Source organism: Puntigrus tetrazona, chromosome 9, assembly GCF_018831695.1.
Source record: "Puntigrus tetrazona isolate hp1 chromosome 9, ASM1883169v1, whole genome shotgun sequence".
NCBI lineage: Eukaryota > Metazoa > Chordata > Actinopteri > Cypriniformes > Cyprinidae > Puntigrus > Puntigrus tetrazona.
Window position 1 is genome coordinate 5,369,602 of NC_056707.1, and position 23,475 is coordinate 5,393,076.

The 23,475-nt window shown below is 35.9% G+C and overlaps 4 protein-coding genes across 9 annotated transcripts in view; 3 read left to right on the forward strand and 1 right to left on the reverse strand.

Moving 5' to 3' along the window:
* Nucleotide 1: 1 nt before the first annotated feature.
* Nucleotides 2–7,185, forward strand: cd58 (CD58 molecule). Of its 5 annotated transcripts, none has more exons than XM_043249332.1 (13): nt 2–138; nt 1,266–1,556; nt 1,910–2,155; nt 2,228–2,332; nt 2,442–2,480; nt 2,974–3,024; nt 3,194–3,670; nt 3,995–4,156; nt 4,266–4,316; nt 5,098–5,347; nt 5,664–5,825; nt 5,925–5,975; nt 6,089–6,179. In XM_043249332.1, exons 1-10 carry the CDS (start codon nt 87–89, stop codon nt 5,322–5,324), a joined length of 1,701 nt encoding a protein of 566 aa, XP_043105267.1. In that variant the 5' UTR covers nt 2–86; the 3' UTR covers nt 5,325–5,347; nt 5,664–5,825; nt 5,925–5,975; nt 6,089–6,179. The 5 variants fall into 5 exon arrangements, with proteins under 5 accessions (XP_043105267.1, XP_043105268.1, XP_043105270.1 ...); XM_043249333.1 differs by having other exon boundaries at nt 5,101–5,347; XM_043249335.1 differs by lacking the exons at nt 5,098–5,347; nt 5,664–5,825; nt 5,925–5,975 and having other exon boundaries at nt 6,089–7,185.
* Nucleotides 7,186–7,649: 464 nt separating this feature from the next.
* On the forward strand, nt 7,650–16,668 carry igsf3l (immunoglobulin superfamily, member 3-like). Its single transcript, XM_043249322.1, has 9 exons — nt 7,650–7,806; nt 9,665–10,033; nt 10,260–10,676; nt 10,972–11,373; nt 11,622–12,005; nt 12,133–12,507; nt 13,104–13,487; nt 14,164–14,550; nt 15,178–16,668. The coding sequence occupies exons 1-9, from the start codon at nt 7,737–7,739 to the stop codon at nt 15,381–15,383; spliced, it is 2,994 nt and encodes a 997-aa protein (XP_043105257.1). The 5' UTR covers nt 7,650–7,736; the 3' UTR covers nt 15,384–16,668.
* A 202-nt stretch (nt 16,669–16,870) lies between these two features.
* si:dkey-11f4.14 (SLAM family member 5) lies at nt 16,871–21,585 on the forward strand. Of its 2 annotated transcripts, XM_043249338.1 has the most exons (8): nt 16,871–17,019; nt 17,436–17,726; nt 19,024–19,269; nt 19,356–19,478; nt 20,003–20,131; nt 20,404–20,535; nt 20,806–20,916; nt 21,123–21,585. In XM_043249338.1, exons 1-8 carry the CDS (start codon nt 16,962–16,964, stop codon nt 21,176–21,178), a joined length of 1,146 nt encoding a protein of 381 aa, XP_043105273.1. In that variant the 5' UTR covers nt 16,871–16,961; the 3' UTR covers nt 21,179–21,585. The 2 variants fall into 2 exon arrangements, with proteins under 2 accessions (XP_043105273.1, XP_043105274.1); XM_043249339.1 differs by lacking the exon at nt 20,404–20,535.
* A 166-nt stretch (nt 21,586–21,751) lies between these two features.
* bzw1b (basic leucine zipper and W2 domains 1b) overlaps nt 21,752–23,475 on the reverse strand; it is a 3,195-nt gene continuing 1,471 nt past the window's right edge. The window contains exons 6-12 of the mRNA XM_043249337.1: nt 23,334–23,469; nt 23,145–23,254; nt 22,874–23,044; nt 22,637–22,783; nt 22,343–22,481; nt 22,135–22,257; nt 21,752–22,061 (exon numbers count right to left, since the gene is read on the reverse strand). Coding sequence (XP_043105272.1) covers nt 22,033–22,061; nt 22,135–22,257; nt 22,343–22,481; nt 22,637–22,783; nt 22,874–23,044; nt 23,145–23,254; nt 23,334–23,469 — 855 coding nt within the window. The 3' untranslated portion in view covers nt 21,752–22,032. The remainder of the gene's footprint in view (nt 22,062–22,134; nt 22,258–22,342; nt 22,482–22,636; nt 22,784–22,873; nt 23,045–23,144; nt 23,255–23,333; nt 23,470–23,475) is intronic.

Here is a 23,475-nt window from a genome sequence, read left to right on the forward strand (position 1 = left end):
TCGAGTTTCGGCCAGCAAATGCGTTTCACCTTTCATATCGCCATTAAGTGTCTCCTCTCACCCAGAAGACTCCCTCTCCAGTGAAGATGGCTGTAATGAAGTTTTTGGTTTACTTTACGTGCTTCTTTTTGTCTCAGGGTAAGTCCGAAATCTTTTTGAACATGGAGCGGAGGTGAAGTAATACCCCGTCAGGTGCAAAGATCTCTGGGAAACAGATACTTATCTGGTTTTGGGCGAAACAAAAAACAGCCATTCACAGAAAAAAATAGCTCGTAGGCCTAGTATAAAAATGTGGAATTGGTTTAGAATAATTTTAGATAATGGTGTAACATTAAGGCATTGTTGAAGGCAGAATAACAACATTAAAAGCTCAAATAAACCACATTCTCTCTTCTGTGAACTTGCTTACTGAAGTTGTTCTGTGAGCTTAAAGCATAAGCAGTTGATAATGTTGCAGAGATTTATTTTAAGTGTTATGGAAATATTATGTTTGTTGTGAAAATGAAACTCACAGCTAGTGTGTAGAGCAACTGATTTAACAAAACAAGCTAAGAAGGTGTCCAAGTCATACTTCACCACAAAATAAAATAATAATAATAAAATAATAATAATAAGTACATACATAATTGAATAATATTATAGAATAACTCGAATATTTATTATAAAATGGTTGGGTTATTTACAACTGGCTTTAACTGTGTTTGTATTTTGTATATATTATTACATTTAATTTGACCAGTTACAAACATTGTATTACAATACAGCAGATATTGCTTTATTTAATGACAATCAGTGTCACTAAACAGTAAAGCGTTGCTGTTTCCAAGTGTATTTTTATTATAGATTATTAAAGGGTTACTCCACCCCAAAATATAAATGTGGAGATTAATCGCCCCCATTTAGTTCCAAACCCCAAATATCGAAATATTTAGGATGAAAAGTGGCAGGCTTTTTTGACTGTCCCAGTGACTGCCAAGTAATGAACGCTGTGCAGGTTCAGAAAAGTATGAAGCCTCCTGGTTATCATCCAAAATATCTTAGATAATGTTCTGAAGACGAACAACGTTTTTACACGTTTGGAATTAAAAGGGGGTAAGTGATTATTGACAAAATTTTCATTTTGGTGGAATAACCCTTTAAATAGCAACCCAGCATAACAATACAAGCCTTGTATTTATTTTTTGTGATATATGGCCAGAGATTCCACCACAAGGCGCAAGAAGTTGTTTCACTAAAGGGATTAACTATTTTTTCATCTCCTTTAGGTTTAGTTTTTGGTGATGACTATGGTGAAATTGGAAACGAGATCACACTTACTCCAAGCATCCGTGGGAAGCCGGAAGAAATACTGTGGACACTTAATGGAAACAAGGTTCTAGAATACGATGGGAGTGAGGTGACGAAATACGGCTCATTTAAAGACCGCGTGGAAGTTGATTTTGAAACGGGACAGCTCACAATAAGAAAACTAAACAGCCAAGACAGTGGCAGATATCGGTCTGAAATTTGGATCAATAAAAAGGCTCAAGTCTCCAGTCAAAATTTGATAGTTTTGGGTAAGCCATCAATACGATTATATGCAGATTAGGGCCTAGTAGTCTCCTATAGTAGAGTATTGTGAATAGACTACTTACTGTATATACCAGAAATAATTTGACTTCCTAATTTCAGTGTATTTATAATAACTGACAATGAACAGCATGCACTTAGTCTGACTGTATTGTGGTATTGATAAAGTGTAGGTGTGAAATAAGTGTAAATGTATTTATTTTAATTTCAATTTACACAAAAAGGAAATTGTTTAAAACACATTAGGCACTGAAATGGCCATTTTTTGTTTTGTAAATTCGAATTGTCGATTGATAATATCAGCTGGTTATCACTTAATACCTGCCCGCTTCCGTCTTAGACGCCCTGCCAGAGCCCCGGGTGACCTGTGAAATGGATGAGACTACAAACGTTAAAACCCTGTCCTGTTCGGTGAAATCTCAGACTCAGCCAAGCTATGAATGGATTGGACCTGATGTGAAACAGACGGGACCAACACTTCTCGTTAACGAACAGGAGGAAAACAGTAACCCAATCTATAGCTGCACCGTGAAGAATAAAGCTGGAAGCAGGACCACCGACTTTGATCTGAAAGACTGCCACACAGGTGAGCTAGGAATCATTCAACACAATCCCTTCAGACTTGGATGTAGATGTTTTACGCTGTTTTTGTTTGCAGGTGGAGTAAACCTTGCTGTGCTTGTTCCAGTCTTAATAGTTATACTTCTCGTTATTTTGCTTGCTTTGCTGGCGCTGTACCTCTACAGGCGTAGAAAACAAAAGTGTAAGTGCCATGAAAAAAAAAATCATCTTTAATTAACACCCGCGTTTCACAAAGATTATATTACACCAATTAACATAATTTTCTATTTGTCATCTACCTGCACGAGAAGTAGGGAAGTCTGAATTGAAAAAAATGGACCTCGAAAACGGTAAGATCTTCTTTTTCTATTTTTACAAAACTATTTGTATAGCTACTGTAATAGCTACTAGTTAGCAATTGCTTAATGACTGTGCAGAAAGTCCGGCTTTTTGTGTATATAATTCTTCTAGCCTATATATTAAATATTTAATATGTTAGTGAATGTAAGTTATATGACATTATAGTGCCATTAGTGATCTGATTGTAGTTGACGGAGATAGCTAAGGCATTGATTTTAAAGAAGAAAAGATTTAAAGCTCTAAGCACATAACTTTTGGTTCTACCTGGTTGCTGGTATCGATATCTGCCTACTGCATACTTAGTAGTCTGACTTTTTATGTAAGGATTGGATGAGCCTTTTAAATAGGCAGGACTTTGCAACAAGTGACCAATCCCTGACAGGACTTTTCCTGTATATGCACAGCTATAAAGGGAGGGATCTAAACATTCAAGTACAGTTAAAGCATTTTGTATGATAATAATAATGTTTTGTATTAATGTAGGTGAATGTGATACACTGTTGAGAAATGGAGTCCCGATGGAGGCTATGCCAGGTAACAAATGATTTACTGTGTTTGTAATTATTAGTAATAGCATTGTAATTAGACATACATTTGTTGCTCATGTTGTTGAGTATCACTAAGCTCTCGGCTCTTACTGAGGATGAATGGCTCTCAAGGTTGAGACTTGAATCTGTTAAGGTCTCTGCTTGGTATGTTTTAGGTTCACTTGAAGCCACACTCCCTTGTCGTACCAGACTTACCGCTCCAAAAGAGTCTATTGCTGATAAAAATTGGGATCAGGACAGTGAATCGGAGGATGCAGGAGAAACTCGTGAAGAAGAAAAACCTTTGAAGGAAAGTCTGCAATTTGCTATAACAGAAATAAACAAAGAGACCGAAGGAGAATTAGAAATAAATCAGAAAAACTGTGAAAATGCAGATGAAGCAGAAGAAAAAGCTAACAGCAAAGCTGATGAAAGAGAGGCAGAGAACCAGAAATCCTTACAAACCCAAGAAGACATGGAGAAAAGTCAAATGAAAAATGAGAGCGAAGATGGAGAGGAGTCACCTGAGGAGCAGATTGAGACCCAAGAAGAACAGGACTCTAAAGACACGGATACAAAAGAGGAAGACCAGTCAACAGACGAGAAAAAAGAGCAGGAAGAAGAAAATGAAGGGATGGATAGCTACAACGCAGGTAAAATATGCATTATATACTTTTTGGTGAAACAAATCTTTGCTTGCTTCGTATTTAAATTGACTACAAATGAGCTTTAAAGCTTTGCTCATCTGATTTGTACTTATGTTATGCTCTTTTCAAGATCTGTCAAGTGTGGCTTGAGTTTACTTTTCCTTTTTATAAGTATTCTGAAGTCATACAATCTTTATATGATGAACAGACCTAAATATTATATACACTGACAATCTTAAGTCAAATTAGTCAGAAAAGTCAAAATTGAGCATTACTGATATATAAACACAGACACACTGTCACTTTTTTTTTTTTTTTTTTTTTTTACAGTGGACACAGGAGATGCAGCAGAACAACTCCACAAAACTGAGAAGAGCAGCCAGAATGAAAAAGATGATGAGCAGAACAAGAGCCCATGTTCATCTGTTGATGACCAGAAGACAGAAAGAGAAAAGGAGGAAAACCACGAGGGGACAGGAAGAATACACACAGGTGAAATACAGATGTTTATACAGAGAAACAAAACCTTTCAGAGAAATCACTGTAGAAATAAATACCTGATCTGATAGGTTTTTCTTCCCCTTTTTTTTGTTTTTTTTAGCTGCTTCTTGTAATCCACCTTTGCTTGGTGAAGCTCCCAGTGATCCTGTGGGTAAGTTTATACTCACTTTGTAATTTTTTTCTTGATTTTTCTATTTGTACTAAACTAAAGTTGTATAGTAGTTATTTGATTCCGCATTATATATTCTAACTTAATTCAGAAATCCTTATTCACATAATTTCTAATTAATAAAAAACAGAAATACCTGTTCTTTTAGTACATTTTTTTTATTTTGGAAACACTAGTTAGTAGTTTCTTGTTGACTGCAGAAAGCCTGGCTTGTTTAAAAAATCTGACCAGAAATGTATTTTGTCATTGTGTATATATTATCCCTTTAAATATTAAATGTGACCCTGTCTGTGAAATCTAGGCTAAAGTCTCAAAATCTGATGCCTGCTATCTTATAATTCAAGTTTAATTGCTATCGTTAGTCTCACTATCTTTGACATGACCTTAAAATAAATATTAAATATATCAAGGTTACATTTTCACAGATTTTGTTTTATCACAAAATAACTTGGGTTTTCACAGCCAGAGTCACAAATACTCTCTGAATTTCATTATTTTTTGTAAATGTAACATTGTGTTGTTCATGATCTGCTTCAGTTGAAGTTTAAAGGAGATAGCTAAGACATTGATTTCAAAGGGGCAAACATTTAAGGCTCTAAGCACTTAATTTTTCTCCCACCTGGAAGCTGGGATTTACCAAATAATATTTGCATACTGTGTAATTTGCACAGTAGCCCGATTTATTATTTGAGGATTGGACGAGTTTTTCAAATAGGAAGGACTTTGCAACAAGTGACCAATCCCTGACAGTACTTTTTTGAAGCAGAAGAAAAAGCTAACAGCAAAGCTGATGAAAGAGGGGCAGAGAACCAGAAATCCTTACAAACCCAAGAAGACATGGAGAAAAGTCAGATGAAAAATGAGAGCGAAGATGGAGAGGAGTCACCTGAGGAGCAGATTGAGACCCAAGAAGAACAGGACTCTAAAGACAAGGATACAAAAGAGGAAGACCAGTCAACAGACGAGAAAAAAGAGCAGGAAAGAAAATGAAGGGATGGATAGCTACAACGCAGGTAAAATATGCATTATATACTTTTTGGTTAAATCTTTGCTTGCTTCGTATTTAAATTGACTACAAATGAGCTTTAAAGCTTTGCTCATCTGATTTGTACTTATGTTATGCTCTTTTCAAGATCTGTCAAGTGTGGCTTGAGTTTACTTTTCCTTTTTATAAGTATTCTGAAGTCATACAATCTTTATATGATGAACAGACCTAAATATTATATACACTGACAATCTTAAGTCAAATTAGTCAGAAAAGTCAAAATTGAGCATTGCTGATATATAAACACAGACACACTGTCACTTTTTTTTTTTTTTTTTTTACAGTGGACACAGGAGATGCAGCAGAACAACTCCACAAAACTGAGAAGAGCAGCCAGAATGAAAAAGATGATGAGCAGAACAAGAGCCCATGTTCATCTGTTGATGACCAGAAGACAGAAAGAGAAAAGGAGGAAAACCACGAGGGGACAGGAAGAATACACACAGGTGAAATACAGATGTTTATACAGAGAAACAAAACCTTTCAGAGAAATCACTGTAGAAATAAATACCTGATCTGATAGGTTTTCTTCCTCTTTTTTTTAGCTGCTTCTTGTAATCCACCTTTGCATGGTGAAGCTCCCAGTGATCCTGTGGGTAAGTTTCTGTCTTTTCTTCATATTCAGATGTTTGCCTTTTTTTTTTTTTTTTTTTTGTATTTTGAATTATAGTAGATCAGGTATTTCATCCTGTTTATTTTTTTGTTACAGATTCACCTTCTAAGCTGGACATCAGTGTCCCATCTTCAAACCCGAATATGGAATTAGAAAATAAACAAGCTGCATTTTTCCATCAAGAGGACGATGAAGATGAAGAACAGACGGACAAGAGCAGTGACTAAGAACAAGCATGAAGGACAAAAATGATGTTCCAGAAATTAAAGAAACGAAAAATAAGCTTTTAATAGATTGTGACGTAAAGAGCACTGACCCAGACAACACAAAAAATGACACGTCCCCCATAGGCCAAGAAAAAAGAAACGGAGACCAACAGCTTCTCAAAACACGAAATGAAGGAAATCAGAGAACAGGGTTTTAATAAATAATGCTGTACAGAACGTGATGATAAAGTTTACAGCGGGGAAGATGGAAAGGGCTCCGTTTTATCAGCTGTTAAAGAGGAAGAGAAAATCTGAAGAGACAGAAAACACTCGAGTGGCAAAGTGTGTGCTTGAACAAAGTGTGGAGAAGTAATATTCATACAAATAGTGCTGTAAGCTTACTATGTAGAACCATGAATGCAGTACAGTTTATTTTACATGATTGTGCTGAAACTTACTTTTTTCTGTGTGTCTGTAAATATGCGTAAGTAGCACATTAAGCACTTGTATATGCATGCATCAGACAGGCAGCTCGCTGTGTTTTGGAACAGTGTCACAAAACGGTGAAATGAAAACGAGAAGGCCAACAGAAATATAATAGAAGTAGAGGATGCTGAACAAATGATGAAGATGACAATGTGTGAGAATACATCTTAATATAATTTTATGCTAAAACTGTTGTATGTACCAATGGATTGTTTATAATCATGGTAATTATTTAGCTAAGTCATGATTTATTTTATTTTTTGAAGGGCTAACAATTTATCTGTGCCATGATTAAAATTTTACGCTACTAATTTAACCTTTGTTTTAGTACATTGATTTGTTGCCGGATTGCTAATATTTATTTAGTTATTTTCAGTCGTTATATATGTCCAGATGCCTATAAATTGAGATGTTTCCAACGCTATTTTTTATGTATGTGTTCATGTTTATTTTGTGTAAAGTTTGGAACGACACAAGGTGATTAAATGACGACTTATTGTTTGAGTGACTTCAAATTGAAAGTGTTTTCATGGATTCAGGATAATATTAGAAGTGTGATGAGATTTGCGCGAGCCATTCCTATCTCGAAGCGGATGGAAATATGCCATCGGTTTGAATTATTTGGAGAAACAGACATTTTAAAATGCAATAGAGAAAGTCTCACAGAGTCTAAACATGGTAAATAAAAAGAGGAACCTGCATTAACATATTAACCTTTTATTGTAGGATTATTTACTGTGTAAAATTCAGTAATAATAATAAAAAAAATGTTAAACTGTAGCCTAGAAGTGTCTGAATAACACATGTAAGCACTTTTATTGCACCAACTTTACATAGACCATTTCACTAAATAAATATATAAGCAAAAAACAAACAGGTTAAACCTTATAACCCGAGACTCTAGTTCAACCCCCCTAATGTTTGAACCAAAACTACGCCCGTATGTCACAATCACCTGCGTCAATATAGAGAATATCAGGTTCAGTCGGTCTTGTTGAAACCTGCATAACTACCGAGATGAGGACAAAGCGGAAGGATCGATCAGTTTAAGGATGATGGACCTTTGGTGTCGGCTGTGGCACCTGCCACTCTTGCTGTATCTCACAGGACTCCTGCAGTCTGGTAAGAATGAAAGAAGTGCTATTAAAATTACAAATATAAAGTCCGCTTTAAGCTCGTCGTCTTAATATAAGTGCATGCATGTAGGTAGATTTGTGTTGTGTTTCTGTCATTGAAGACGTGAAGTGGTAGGTCTCTAACTCAGCCCGAAATTAAGACTGTGTCCTTTAGTTGGTCTAAACCAAAGGAGAAAGGCAACATGTTAATACAAATAATAATCGATTTTTAGCGGACGATTTCACGACTGTCAGGCTCCAAAACTGACCAAACGATACCACAGAGTGACTAAAAAGTAGTTTATACGCCTTGCATCGTATATTCAGTCGCGACACAACAGCTTTGAACCCTTTAAGTGCTATTTACGTTTGACCTACTGTTGTAACGACATAAAATGGTTGTTTAGGGCAAAATAAACCCGTACGGGGTTAGATCGGATCTCGACACGAAGCTTCCGTGAAGAAGTAGGTTGCGAGCGGCGAGGCCACACAAACATACAGATGATCGACGGCGTTCGGCAAATAAATGATATTATTAATTCAATATAATTATGTTTTCATTTGAGTTCGGAAAAAAAATGAATAAAATTGGCCAGTTTTAGACTGCGCTCTCAAAAAGGGTACAAAAGCTGTCACTGGGCGTCACCCTTTCCGAAAGGTAGCCTACACCTGTGTCTATTTTAATGCCCTAAAGGGTTACCTTAAAGATACATAGGCCTATTAGTAGCCTACCTTAAGTGCTAATATGATTACAGAAATTATATTAATAGTTACAGCCTACCTTATGAACCCTTTCTTTTTTTTTTTAATCTGTATAGTGCACTCTGGAAACAGCAATATTGATAACACTACACTTTAAAACAAAGACTTCAAATATGACAGTACTATAGTGCCTATATTAAGCTACTACAAAACTAATATCACTATTTGATGTTTAGTACAGATGGTTTGTCATCCTTGTCAGATATGTGCAGCTTCCCTTTTCACAGACTGTGATTAAGCATTTCTGCATCGTAAATCTAACGCTCGGCTACAATTTATTGTATGGTGTTCTTGTTACAGTGTAATTGTACATTAAAGTGCTTAGTAATATTCATTAAAAACATTTACCATAGGGTTATGGTTAGGATTAGGGTTCGGTTTAAGTTGTTATTATTATATTAAGAACATGTATAGCAAGAGAACTGTCAAATAAATTGTTTCCCATTTTTTCACAATTACATTTATAATACTGCACTTTGTGTTATAGTTTCGCCTTGACATTAAATAAAAAAATATTAAAGTTAAAATACGTGAAATTCTGTTTTCTGACAACAATAACTTTGATACTCTGGAGATTGGTGCAGCTGCAACATCTGACAGCGGCGAATATAAGTGCTTGTGTCTGAATGGACAGTACAGAGCAATGGAGAGATGAAGAAGCAACACTCAGTCCCAGCAAAAAATATACCTTGATATTTCTCTCTTCATCTTTGAATTGTTGTCAGAGTCTTAGAATTAGTCTGATTTGAAACTGTTGCAGCAGGTTGACTTTCTCTCATTGGTTAAAGGTATTGAATGTTGCATATATTACATTTAACTGAATTGCTTGTATTGAAACATTTTGCATTCTGCCTATCATAAAACTGTTTATGACAAAATGCATAGCAATGACTGTAAAATATGTATTTTAGATATGGAAATTTTAGATATGGTTTTGATATTTGGGCTATGGCCATTGGGCTATATTGGTAACTACTTTACCCCCCCTTCAAACCCAACATCCCCCACTGTCTGCATGTAAATAAGAAAAACTGCAAATTCAATGGCCAATCAAATGTCTCTTAAAGTGCCTTTAATGATCTAATTTCTCTCTGTCCACACAGACCTGTGCAGCGGTCAGCGTCTGGTCCAGATCCAGGAAGGTCCTCTGTATAGAGTAAAAGGATATCCCATCTTCATATCCTGTAATGTTAGTGGGTTTAAAGGCTCACCACTGCAGGATTTTCAATTCATTCTTAAGAAAGGAAATATCGATATAAATATGATCAGCACTTTTGACACAGACTTTCCCTACAGAATGTACTCTGATAGGGTAACAAATAAAGATATTGAGATTCAAAGGTTGTCAGGATCTTCAGTTCTCTTGAGGATCAATGATTTGATGGAGGAGGATGCTGGGGATTTGTTTTGTGAGACGCCAAACACAGATGGCATTTATCTTGGAAGTTATGCTGCCGAAACAAAGCTTAATGGTAAGATATATTTAACTTTAAGTGTTTTCATAAGTAATCATGGCATTTTGAAAAAGAAATTAATCCATTAGCAATTGTCCACTGTTCATATTTCCATTCATCCTAACAGAAGATGGTCGGCCACATACACACATACACACACACACACACATATATAATATCAACCATTAGTTGTTACTGTTTTCAATGACAAAAGACTATGAACTAAAGACTGTTTTATCCACAGTGATTGCAGACACCCTGGAGGCATCATACTCTGGCTCTCCTTCTCAGAGCTTGTCTGAAGGTGATCCTCTTCAGCTTGAGTGTCAGGTCTTCAGCCAGACTTTTCAACATACTCATCTGTCGGTCACCTGGTTTCTCCATGGTGAAGAAGATGAAAACCCCCAGCCAGTCATTACTCTGGACAAAGATCTGACTGTAAAGCCAGGAGCTGGATTTGAGGATCGCTATGGTTCTGGTCTTATCAGCATGGATAAGGTGGAAGACACAACCTACAGGCTGAAGATGTCTCAAGTGCAGCAGTCAGACCAAGGCAAGTTCTTCTGCAAAGCCATTGAGTGGATCCAAGACCCAGACCGCTCCTGGACACAGATTGCCTACAAAACCACCCCAGCATGCGACGTGGAGATCAAATTACTTGGTGAGACTTATAGTCTGTTATTTTAAACAAGAGGGTCTTAACTGATTTTTAGATTTTACACTTGATGACTCAACACAGTTCAGTGTACAAAAAAGCACTGAGAAGCAAACATTGATATTTATACTAATTTATCTCTACATTTTTCTAAATATCATGCTATCTGCCATCCTTGCACCTATATTAAATGCACTCTGGGTCATATTTTCTATAGTATGTACAAATTTTTGTGGGGTATGAAAGCCACACAGACTAACCGTGTTAACATTTCTAATTTTTTGTTCCTGTGTCTCATAAGTGGCCCCTGATGTGGGCTCGTTCAGTGTAAATCTGAAGGTTTCAAAGGGGCCATTAAAGGAGGGAGATGCACTGGACATCCGTTGCAGTGTGAATGCACAAAACCTTCCTGGTCATTTCTTCTCTGTGACTTGGCTGAAGAACCAGCAGAAAGTGGCCCAGATTGGATCTTCTGGGGTGCTCACTGTCTCTGACAGTTACAAAGAGAGAGAGAATGCAGCAGAGATGAAAGCAGTGAAAACCAGTCAGATGGACTATCTGCTGACCATCCGTTCGGCTCGGACTGAGGACCAGGGACAATACCAGTGTGAAGTATGGCAGGAAAACATGAATGAAGATGGCATCTTCACAAAAATACAAAAAAAAATGTCCAGTCCAGAGACTGTGAGCATCACAGCTAAAGGTAATTAGGGATACAGTTAGGGATACAGTTGCTCCAATGCTATCATTGTGCTTTAAAGTTATGTATGGAGAAGATAACAGCGTTAAAATATTGCTAAACTTCATTATGAGTGACAATAACAGTGATCATTGCCTTGAAATAATAGCCATTGGTTTGCATTCTTTGTTGTAAATATCTGATCATAGTTTTCATAACAAAAATGCTTTGAGACACAGACATTGCCAGTTTTTTCTGTCTTTTCCTGTCAGAGAGTGATCTGGCGGTGTTGATGGTGATGAATGACATGGTGACTGAGGGAGATGCACTACGGGTCACCTGCTCAGTGACGGGGTTCAAAGGTCCTTTATCAGTGTCATGGCAACACAAGAAAGACTCCGGGGTTTCCTTCAGTGATGTCATTAGTCTGACCCATGAGGGAGTGATGAAAGATGTTGGGGCAAGATATCAGAGAAGAAATATCCAAACACTTCATTCTCCAGCTGGAAACTTTACTCTGGAGATTGGTGCAGCTGCAACATCTGACAGCGGCGAATATAAGTGCATTGTGTCTGAATGGACAGTACAGAGCAATGGAGAGATGAAGAAAGCCAACACTCAATCTCAGCAAAAAGCCATTCCAGTGAATTCTGTTGGTAAGATTACTGTATAATCAGAGAAAACTGTCAAGACGTTCAGCCAAGATGTTTTTGCCATTACTTTGCTCAAATTACTTGTTACTGATACTGAATTTAAATAATCACCGAATACGTTTCTTTTCAGAATCTCTAATGAGGGTGAGCTTGAAAAGTCGTACAACAAATGTGCCAATAGATTCTCCAGTAGAGCTGCTATGCACAATCAGAGGGCCTAAAGTGACTTTGGCTGTACGCTGGATGTTTCAGCCTCGCAATTCAACTGTTCAAACAAACATTTTATCCATACGCCACACTGGGGAAATGACCTGGACGGCAGATCAGAGAAACTATCAGCTGTCTATTCAAGCTCAGCCGACAGAGACTCGTTTTATTCTCATGATTCCAAGAGTCAGCAAGAAACAAGAAGGACAGTACCAGTGTCAAGTTGATGCCTATCAAAAAGATGTTCAGAAAGCCTTGAAAAACTCTAACCCACTGGCGGTGACTGTACAAAAACCTGGTAAATACAGTCTTTTATTCAAAGTATATTATGTTTAAAAGATGCATTCAGCCTCAAATATTCTGATATACTACACTCTTTACACTTCAGTACCTTGCCCCCAAATTTAATTTCATTCTTATGTGTCCTTGTTACATAAAACTGCTCAGTACTGCGTAATACTAACAACATCAACTTACTATATGCTAGTGTTAGGGCTTGATTTAGTGTTATAAATCCTTGTAATAATGCAGAATTCACTGTATTAGTAAATACATATAGTTCTAGAGATTTTACCATTCTTATAAAGGCTATAATATAGTAACAAAGAATTACCAAGCGTGTGCGAGAATTTTGACATTTGATACACATGAGAGAAATTGTGATTTTGAAAATTACGAGGTCTATCAAAATGTCGGCACCATATCAAAACCACGGCACCATAGACAGAACAAATGAACATTAATGACACACACACAATTCTAACATACCTAGAGACATACATGGAGACAGTAAACACAATGTGCATGTGATCTCTCTTTGCATATACTATGCGAAATATTGGAACCCACTGCTTTTATAAAGCATTTAGATAACTAATTTACTCTCTCTCTCAGTCAGCAGGATGAGACTGAACCCACCCACCCCTCATCTGGAAACCACTGTCAACACTGATGCAAAGCTTGAATGTTCAGTCACGAAGACAACCACAAATACCTCTCGTTTCACAATAACATGGAGTTTTGGGTCCCAGATGCTCTTAACTATGGACTTAGATGCTGTTGTCAAGTTTGGCCCTGCAGCTGGCCTAGAGATGGACCAGAGGATCCGTATGGACATAAGAGAGAAACAGAGCTTCCAGCTGAATATACAACAGACCAGAACATCTGACAGTGGGAAATATGATTGTGAGGTGGAAGAGTGGCTTCAGGATCCTGTTGGTGACTGGTATTCCCTGAAGAAAATGTCTGTTTCCACAGAGCTGGTTGTTAGAGAGAAAGGTAAGTACCATGAAATTCTAAACACAAAGATGTTTTACAGTGATTAAAATACAGTTTTTGTTTTCGTTTATAAACCTTGTTTTTTAATCAATGGTCAGTGACAGATATAAGCGTGTTTAAGAGAAAGAAAAGAACTATCCAAATTCCAAACCTGATATTTTCCATGTGGTTGTATTAAAAAGCTACCAGTGCAGAGTTAAGCACTACCAACTTGATTGTGAGGGCCAGTGGAAACAAATGAAAGATGGTCAATCAAGCTCAACTTTGTGGTCATCTCTTTGGTTGTAGGTTTGAGAGACCAGTTTTAAAATACTGTATTGGCCTACCAACACAGCCATTAGCTTAATTGTCCACCTCATAAGATACTAAATATTTTCAACTTTATCCAATGGTATTTAAAATGCATTCATTAATTGTAAGCCTGATCTATTTCAAGTCAAAAAGAACCATCGCCTCTCCCATAAACAGAGCTTTTTCTTTCTAGAATTATTCAACATTTTTGAATGTATGAAGTGAGTCAATGAGCCATTCCCGAAGAGAGTTAATTGTTGTTCCTAAATGAACCGGCCATTTTAAAAAGATTTAATACTCAAGTCAATGGCTTGCTACCACCACTATATGATTGGTAAAAGTACATTTCTTATTTGACCTATGATGTTTTATTTAATTTCAACAGAAAGTAAACTGCATGTTCAGAAGGAGAACCGAATGCTCAACATTACCAAACATCAGGCTGAGTTCACCATTGACTGTGTCATTGACTCACAAACCAGTGATAAGCCTTTCTTTGAGGTCACCTGGTTCAAAGTTCAGGAGAAAAAAGGACCAGTCACCATGTTCACCGCCAAGCATGATGGGACTTTACACACTGCAATTAGTGAAAAAAATCTTCTGTTTGGACGACCACTAGCCACACACTATAAACTGACTGTACCACAGATCAGCCCCTCTGATATGGGGAAATACTACTGTCAGGTTGAGGAGTGGCTTCTAACTGATAACACCTGGATGAAATTGGGTTCTGATAGATCTGGAGAGCTCTCCATCTATGTTCACACTGAAGGTAAGATGTTATAAGCATTTTTAACCATGTTAATCATTTTCACTAGACTTTATTCACTAAATTAACCTGCTCACATCCCTTTAACCACACTGTAACCATCATTTTACAAAGTAAGACATGTTCCTGGAATAAAATGCCTAACAACCAATCTGCTTTTAGGGTTAGGTTTAGAGAAAATATTTGGGCCAGGCTTGGGTTAGGCATAGGGGCCTGTATACCATTCATACCAACCTCCTTTTCATTTTAAGAGTAGGTTTGGTTAGGTTAAATATGTTCATGGTCTTAGGAGCCTCCAGCAACCAGTAAAAATGCAATTTTATTTAGCATGTAAGAAAATATATACATACATACTGTTTGGCTAAATAATGTACATATATGCACAGTGCTGCTTTATCAATCCAATCAAGCCTCACTGGCGAAAGGGGCTCCCTAAATATTTTTTGCTATTCCCAGAGTTTTAGTGATATCTCTCATGCAGGGATAATGCATGTGTGATATAAAAAAACAAACAAACAAAAAGCATACAGCACATTCAAACAATAAATCAAATGCATGAAAAATGTTATTTTATAATAAAAAAATTCCTTTACAGTAAGCAAAAATCTAACATTTGATTTGTTTCCTCAGGTAATACTGCAAAACTGATAGACCCATTGGTAATATCACTGGCAATTGCTATTCTTCTGATTTGTTCTCTTGTATTGTTCATAATATTGTTGTTGAGAAAGGGCAAAAAGAGGCAATCTGAACCAAAGAAGAAGAAGAACAACAAGAAGAAAGACTGTCTGTGGGCTGACAAAAATGGCCTTCCTCTTGTGCCTACTTGCGATTAGATTGTAGTTTAAAAATGCTTATGATCAGATTGCAGTTACTTTTTTATCAGTTGTATGATTACATACATTCCTACAGTAATCATTTAACTTCTAAGAAAATTACTGTATACTAGGCCTATACATTTCCAAATTTTCTATTGGCTGCATTTAAAATCTAAAAAAAAAAAAACATTTTGGTTGCATGCCTTATCAACATTTCATATCTGACCCACTGCTGACAAAACATTTTAATTATTATTTGACATCATTGAGTCATTTGATGTTTTACTATAAGGATCTAGTGCCACGACTGCCTACATTGGCACATGAAGAAGTTACACTGGTACATGTGCAAGACAGATATATATATATGTCCCTAAGTGCCTCACAGCTGCTTGACAATCGATACTTCTAGGTTATCATTTTTTATACCCAAACAGCCTGTTTTACTATGTTAAAATCTATAAATGTTATTAATGTATGAGAATTACGCTGTGCCCAAACAGCAGCTCTGATAAGCCACATGTGCAACCACTGCATATCACAAACCACTGAAACTGCAACACAGGCAAAAAAATAGCGGTTCGCTCTATGTTTTTACGCAAGTACGTTTTTCTTCAGTTGTGCTGCACAACTGAGTGAATGGCAGCTTACAGTTTTGTTATATTTATTACTCTTTGCTTTGAGAGCAAAAGAAGTTGCAGTGTTGAGGTTTTTCAAGTTTTTTAAAAATGTCATGTAATGAAAATGACAGTAAATAGGTTGAAATCTGTTATTCAAAGTCTATCTTAAGTCTGCTTAAATTACGTTTAGGATTGACATGTTTAAAACCTTTAATGGTCTGACGATGGCTTCAGAAATATTTTAAATGGTGCTTTATTTATGTTTCAGTTTGCAAATCAATTAAGCAAGTCTTTGACTAAAAGGCTTTTATCACATACACACACAAACACACAAACAATAAATAAATAAAATAAAAAAAATCACATAATATTGCATTTACCATGCAACAACACATATAGATATAGATATAGAACTGTACATAAATTTGCTTTTATGTTGGTGATAACATGTTTGCCTTATAACTTGTCTGATCTGCTACCACAAATGAATGATGTCTATGACGTGTATTTTATTCGAATTATTTGTACACCATGTAAATATATTTGCATATTTGTAGACAGTGTAAATATATTTTCCATACAACTTTGATGTTGGCTCTGTTGTCTTCATGTTTATGAATGCTTCTTCATGTAATGTAATGTTTAAAGTCCCAATGTAACAGAAATAAAAGAAGTAAAACCACTCTTGTGTGGAACAAATAATCTCTGTTACTAGATAAACAGATCGTTATTTAAATATGGATGACATACCTTTTCCTTTGAGGAAGTTCAGGTGTGACCACTTACTATAATGCAGTCAGAGGTAAAACTTGCACAGGCCTATCTACGTACAGCCTACACGTTCATGTTTTAAATACAGTGTCATACTGACACAAAAGCCACTAGCTCACTGCTAGTCTCACTTCCGGTTCGCTGGGGAAGGGCGGGCGGACCGGTTTTACCTGGAACAGCTGAGGTAACACGAAAGTGAAAGAAAATGAAAAAACTCAAGGGAGTGTTTAATCTTTTCGTCTGGGTAATATTATCAAGATTCCGTAAGTAATGTTATTTATAATAGTAGTTTTTTTGCACCGCGCTGTTAATGATAATAAAAGTCGTCTTCTTTTCAATTAACTGCTCTTATCATAATGGGGAGCATAACTTCCGCAAGCGCTTCAGAACATGTCCTGGTTAAGCAAACAATGAATTATACTGTATCCACAAATCAATTTATTTCCTGAAGCACCCTAATGTTAAAGACAAGGCTGAAGTTTAGGAAAGAAGCTCATACACTAGCTATTGCGTTATTATAGCTATCACTGTAAAAAAAAAAAAAAAAAAAAAAAAAAAAATATATATATATATATATATATATATATATATATATATATATATATATATATATATATATATATATATATATATTGTGTTGTTAACTTGTTTTTTATAAACCTTTATAAATGTCATTCAGATGCTGTATCTTCTATAATCTATGTCGAGGATGGGAAGAGTGTGACTTTAAATCCAAATATACAAGGAAATCCTGAAGACATTTTGTGGACATTCAATGGAAATAAGGCGGCTGAACGTGATTTGAACGAATTTCTAGAATATGGTCAGTTCAGAGGAAGGTCAGAGATTGACATCTCTACTGGGCAGCTCACTGTCCTCCGCGCCACCAGCCAGGACAGTGGTGTTTATAAGTCTGCAGTACAGATTGATGGAAAACTGCAAATGTATGAAAATGAAGTTCGGGTTATTGGTAAGTGACTTTTTGTTAATGAGAAAGGGCTGGTACTGATTTGAGGTTGGCCTGGCTGAAATATCAACATTATCACGCTGCTCTCCATTAAAGCACGGCTGGTGAAGCTGGATAACCAAGAAAATCCTGCTGGTTAAGCTAGTTAAGGACATTAGCATACAACATACTGTACCAGGGCTGATTTGTCAAGAAGATGCGGCCATGTTCTGTTGATGAACGGCATAAACATGGTTTAACCCTTGTGCTACCTTTTGGACAGTTTTGTCCTTTTCAGTTGCATAAATTTTGGCACAGGTGTGTGTTTTTGTTGGAATTTATACTATTTCGGCCCCCAATAAATCTATTTTGCAACGGGCACCAAATAATCAATGTTCCCATTGAAAACCATTATTTTTAATTGCATTGCAGTTTAACTGTAAAATAATGCAATTTTTGTTAATAGGCTTTCATTCAGATTTTTTTTTTACCAGATGGTGCAATTTGTTCAGCTTTAGACTATAAAGCAAATACTATAATAATAAGTAATGCATCTATAATTGTATGGGTGTCATAAAAAAACTGTCTTTATGCTTGTAATATTTGAGAGGGGAAAAACTCAAACCACTGTATGCACCAGCAGAGTTTTGCTGGCATCTAATGGGGGAAATCTGGTAGTGCACAAAGTATTATTGAAAGCTGATGTTTTGAGATATCAACCTCAAATTTGGAACACAACTTTAGATTTATGGCTTTGATTTTCTAACACATTCACAGTTCAACATGTTTCATAAATACATATTTTATGTATAATATTGTTCATAAATCATTTTCATAAACTTGAAACTATCACTTTTTTTGTTGTTTAACTATTTAAAAATGTTTATTTTACCAATAATCTGAAATAAACTGACGCACAAGGGTTAAACTAAAAAATATATATATATATATATATATATATATATATATATATATATATATATATATATATATATATATATATATATATATATATATATTCTAGACTTTTCCAAGAATTATCTTGCAATTATCTTACTAATGCAACAATAATGCTACTACCAACTATTATTACCTTCTAATAATAATATAAAGCTTGACTTTTATGCATGACAAAAGACTGCAACAAAACATTGGGTATTTTTAACTTAATATCATTAACCATCTTAAACCCAGCAAGTTTACTAGTTGGTATATGTTTCAAACATTTCAGCAACTGCTGGCCATGTGTTTTAGCTTGAGAGTGTTTTTATAAAAAACGGGTTTACAACAACAAATCCAGCTTTCTCCATGTTCCCATCAGATGCTGTGCAGGAGCCCAATGTGACCTGTACACTGAACAATGTTACAGAATCAAAAACACTGTTCTGCTCAGTTTCATCTCGGTTCCTAACAACTTTTGAATGGACTGGATCAAATTCGTTAAAACGATCTGGGCAAGAGCTCGATATCAGCAAGGTGGAGAAGCCTGATTCAGTCTTTATTTGCACTGTGAAAAATGAAGTGAGCCAAAAGAGCACCAGCTTCACTCTGAAGGACTGCCCCGAAGGTCAGCTTCATGTGCATTACTATAACTGTTTAACTACAGTGTTCGTATTGGGTTATGATTATTTATTTCTATCTTCTTGTAATTAGGTAAACCACCACATGAGAATGTCATTCTACCAGTTATAATTATCATAGCTTGTGTTGTTATTATCGTGGGGAGTGCAGCTGCCATTTATTTCATTTACCGAAGAAGAAACAAGGGTAAGAAAGGTAAGACATAAGACATTTTTGAAACAATAATGGTTTTCTTCAGTTACATTCAAGGAGATCTGACAGTCTGTAGTCAAACTCAGAAGACACAAAAGAGCAATTAAAACTTTGTGGCAACCTCTGAGCAGTTGGTTTAAAAACCAAATATTCCTAACACTGCCATTCATCACAATCAGTATCTAATGATGGCTTTCATCCACTCAGATTATTTACTCATACACAAGTTATTTTACTGTTTGTTCTAAAGTTGCATTAAAAATAAAAAAAGTCCTCCTCACACTTATTTGTTTAATTGCAGTTCTGATTTTTAAACCTGATGCAAAAGTGTGTAAAATAAGATTAATAAACCAGGCCTTCAACAGAGCATCAATTCTGTTATTCATAATCAATATAAATAATAAAATCTATAATAAATTCTTTAGCATTTACCAGGCAACCACAAAAGGAGCTGTCTGTTTTTGAATGCATAAACCATGAAGTGAGTGTCATTTCATTCTATTTATTTCATTTGATTATTTCTAAAGGGGAAGATCTAAACCATGCTGTCAGAAACAATTATGATCTAGAGGACAATGCAGAACAGGACACAAATGAAGATAGAGATGAGTTTGAAAATGATGAAGAAACAGAAATGATGAGTGGTAATGAATACAGTAAGTATAAAGTTATAAGCAAGACTGTAGTTTTGGATTAAAAATATATCTCTGATAAGTCTGGAACTTTAAACTAATTATATTACATGCAAAAGAGCTGCCAAGCTGTTCAAGTAAATCTACACTTTATCTACAGTATCATTTTGATTCAAATTAATTTTCTAGATTTTACCCATAAACACATTTACCAGACATCAAAAGTCTGCGTCTTTGTATTAATCACGCGGTGTGTCTCATTTAAATTTTCCTCTTTTATTTTATAATTTCTAAAGGGAAAGAGCCAAACCAGGTTCTCAAAAACAATCATGTTTCAGAAGACAATGCAGAATATAAGGACATAAATGAAGATGAAGAGGAGTATGAAAATAAGGAAGAAACAGAAATGATGGCTGATTTTAACTGTAGTAAGTACAAACTAAATTATAAGCAAGACTGTTTAGTTTTGGATTGAAAGATTATGAACTAATTAAATAATTAACATTCACAACGGACACAAACAGATCTGATGACTGGCAGCCCTGTTCAATTAAAACCACACTTCAAACTTTATCTACAGTATACTTTTAAAGTGAAAGACTTTACACATACATATTTACCAGACATCCAAGAGGAGCTGTATATGTCTTTGCATGCATCTCTTTACATTTTTCTCTTTTATTTTATAATTTCTAAAGGGGAAGAGGCAAACCAGGCTCTCAGAAGCAATCATGTGTCAGAGGACAGTGCAGAAGAGGATTTAAAGAAAGATAAAGAAGAAACCGAAATGATGCATTATTTTAAATGTAGTAAGTACAAACATAATTGTAAGCAAGACTGTAGTTTAGGATAAATAAAAATAACTTTAAATTGCATTCATAATGGGGTTCATCTGGACTAGACACCCATGGGGCCTGTTTACCAAATAATCCAGGCTTGTTTCAGTTAGTCTGGCTGAAATCGGTGTCATTTCATATATTAGAGGTTTCATTGTGTTTTTTCTTCATTTTTGAAGGTGAGGATGTTGCAGAGAACTATGAAGAACAGGACATAAATCAAGATGAAGAGTGAAAAAAAAAAAAAAAAAAAAAAAAAAAAACGATAAATTTAGTACTAGCAAAGTTGTAAGCAGGCTTGTATTTAAAAAAAAAAAAAAAAAAAAAATTATATTTAGGCTGGAAAAAATATGCATGACTTGTACAAAAGGATACCACCAGCTATTTAAAAAAAAACCCCAAGGAATCTTAATTTTACTTTTCCCTGTGGGAAACTACTTGCATACTAAATTGTATTTCTTGTAAACATATTGAATATGTGTTCTAGGCCAAGATCTTCAGTTATGAAGAAAATAAGCAGGAAATCACAGCCCAAGACCTCACTGGACCCACACAAGACAGTCCTAACGAGTAACAAGTTAACTGAGCAGCAGACTCAGACATAGCACTTTACAATAAGGTTCATTAAAGAATTAACTTAAAGAAATAAATGTTCATTCACTTCACAGGTACATACGGTTCAGCTTTTAATAGAAAATTACTTGTGACAAACTACCCACTTTCAGATGACCAGTGTGACTAGTATTTCCTCATTTAGGAAGACAAGTGCTTTAACAAATCAAGCATAAAATGACTCCTGAAGACAGACTTGAACAATATTCTTTATTTTATAGAAGTCAAGACAAAAAGTTAAGTCACAATGGTGATACGGTGCATAAACATCCAGAACAATTTCAAATACCTTAAGGCATTTAAACAAGTTATTAAATGGCTTATTCTTTGAAAATGACTGCAACCCTCAAAAGGTAACAATTCTTGCTTAAAAAGACTTTAAAAACAGGTCATGTTAGCTAGACAAGGCAACTTTACTACAAAAGAACAATCAGAACTTCGTTTCTCATTTCAGAACGAAGCATCCTGGCTTCAGTCTCAGTCAGTTTCCTCTTCAGACTCAGATTCTGAAACAAGAGCATAGTTGTTTTAATACACGACAAAGAAACAATCATGTTTAACCGTAACAATGATACTCACCCTCTTCAGCATTTTTCAACCATTCCACAAACTTCTTCATCTGCTCCAGGAAGACACTCTTTCCTTTGGCTAGGTGAGCTTCAGTATACCACTTAAGAACAGCCTCTTCACTTAAAACATCCACTAAAGAGTGGAGGAACAAATGGTTTAGCGTAAATCCTAATTAAACCTCCCTAGAGTAACAGATTCATCACTTGAGAAACGCTACCTTTATAGAGCAGCAAAACGATCTTCTGGAAGGCTTTCATGAAGTGTATGTTGTCATAACAGTACTCTTGAACTCTTAGCAGCAGAGTGAGCTCAGACAGGCCCTGTGTGGTGAAGGCCTTCAGGAGGGGGCTGTGTTGCTAAGAAACAGAACAAAATAAATAAATAAATGAATAAATAAATATCAGGAATAATAGTTGGTCATAATCCCCAACAAGGCCACTGCTATTAATTGATAAACTGGTCCTCAGTGAGACCGAGTCTAAAAGCTGCGATTACTTTCTTCCATGCTTACCTTCAAGTGTTTAATGGCTTGTTCAGTGACCAGTTCCTCTTTCTTATTCCATTCAACTGAGCTCATGACACTGGTCCACATGATACCAATCATCATCTGCTCAGAGATACCGCTCTTCTTCATTTCTTCCTTGCCATACACAACGATCTAAGACAAAGCAGAGAATAGCTCAGTCTTGAACCACAATTCAAAATTGACATGTAAAATTTGTTTTCTTTTTAAATAAACAAAACAAACCTCTTTAAAAGAAACCCCTTGAGACATCTGCTCTTGGAGCTCTTTCTGAAGCTCCTTGCGAGCGCCTAACGACTGCTGGTTGCGTGCAAAATCAGAGAGCGCCTTAAGCCCAGCATCTGTAAAGTATTTTGAGAAGTGGTCATAGCTTCGCTTGTTCACTGGAAACAGCTCCTGCAACAAAAGAAAATAAAAAATGTTAACATTAAACCGAGTTAAGTCAACATTAAAAATTGCACAGGTTCACTTATGCAATCAATGAATTAAAACTCACCATCAACCTGTTGTCCATGCTAACCTTACGCAGACTGGCAGCCACAGAGTTAATGTCCTTCTCACTGATCCACGTTTTAAACAGCTTTACAGCAAAGGCCGGAGACACACCTATTTAGAAAGGAACACCACATTTAGTAAAATTTATGAAAAAAATAAATAAATAAACTAGCATGACCAAGTGAGATACCTTCTTTGACCAAGTTGTCATTAAAGAGGCTGCTAAGGATTGAAGCTGATAGGCTACCATTAGCCAGTAAAATGGCAGTGAGCATGGCAAGCTTGTTACGCTCCGACTCACTGAACCCTTTTAAAAACAGGAGCAGCTGGGG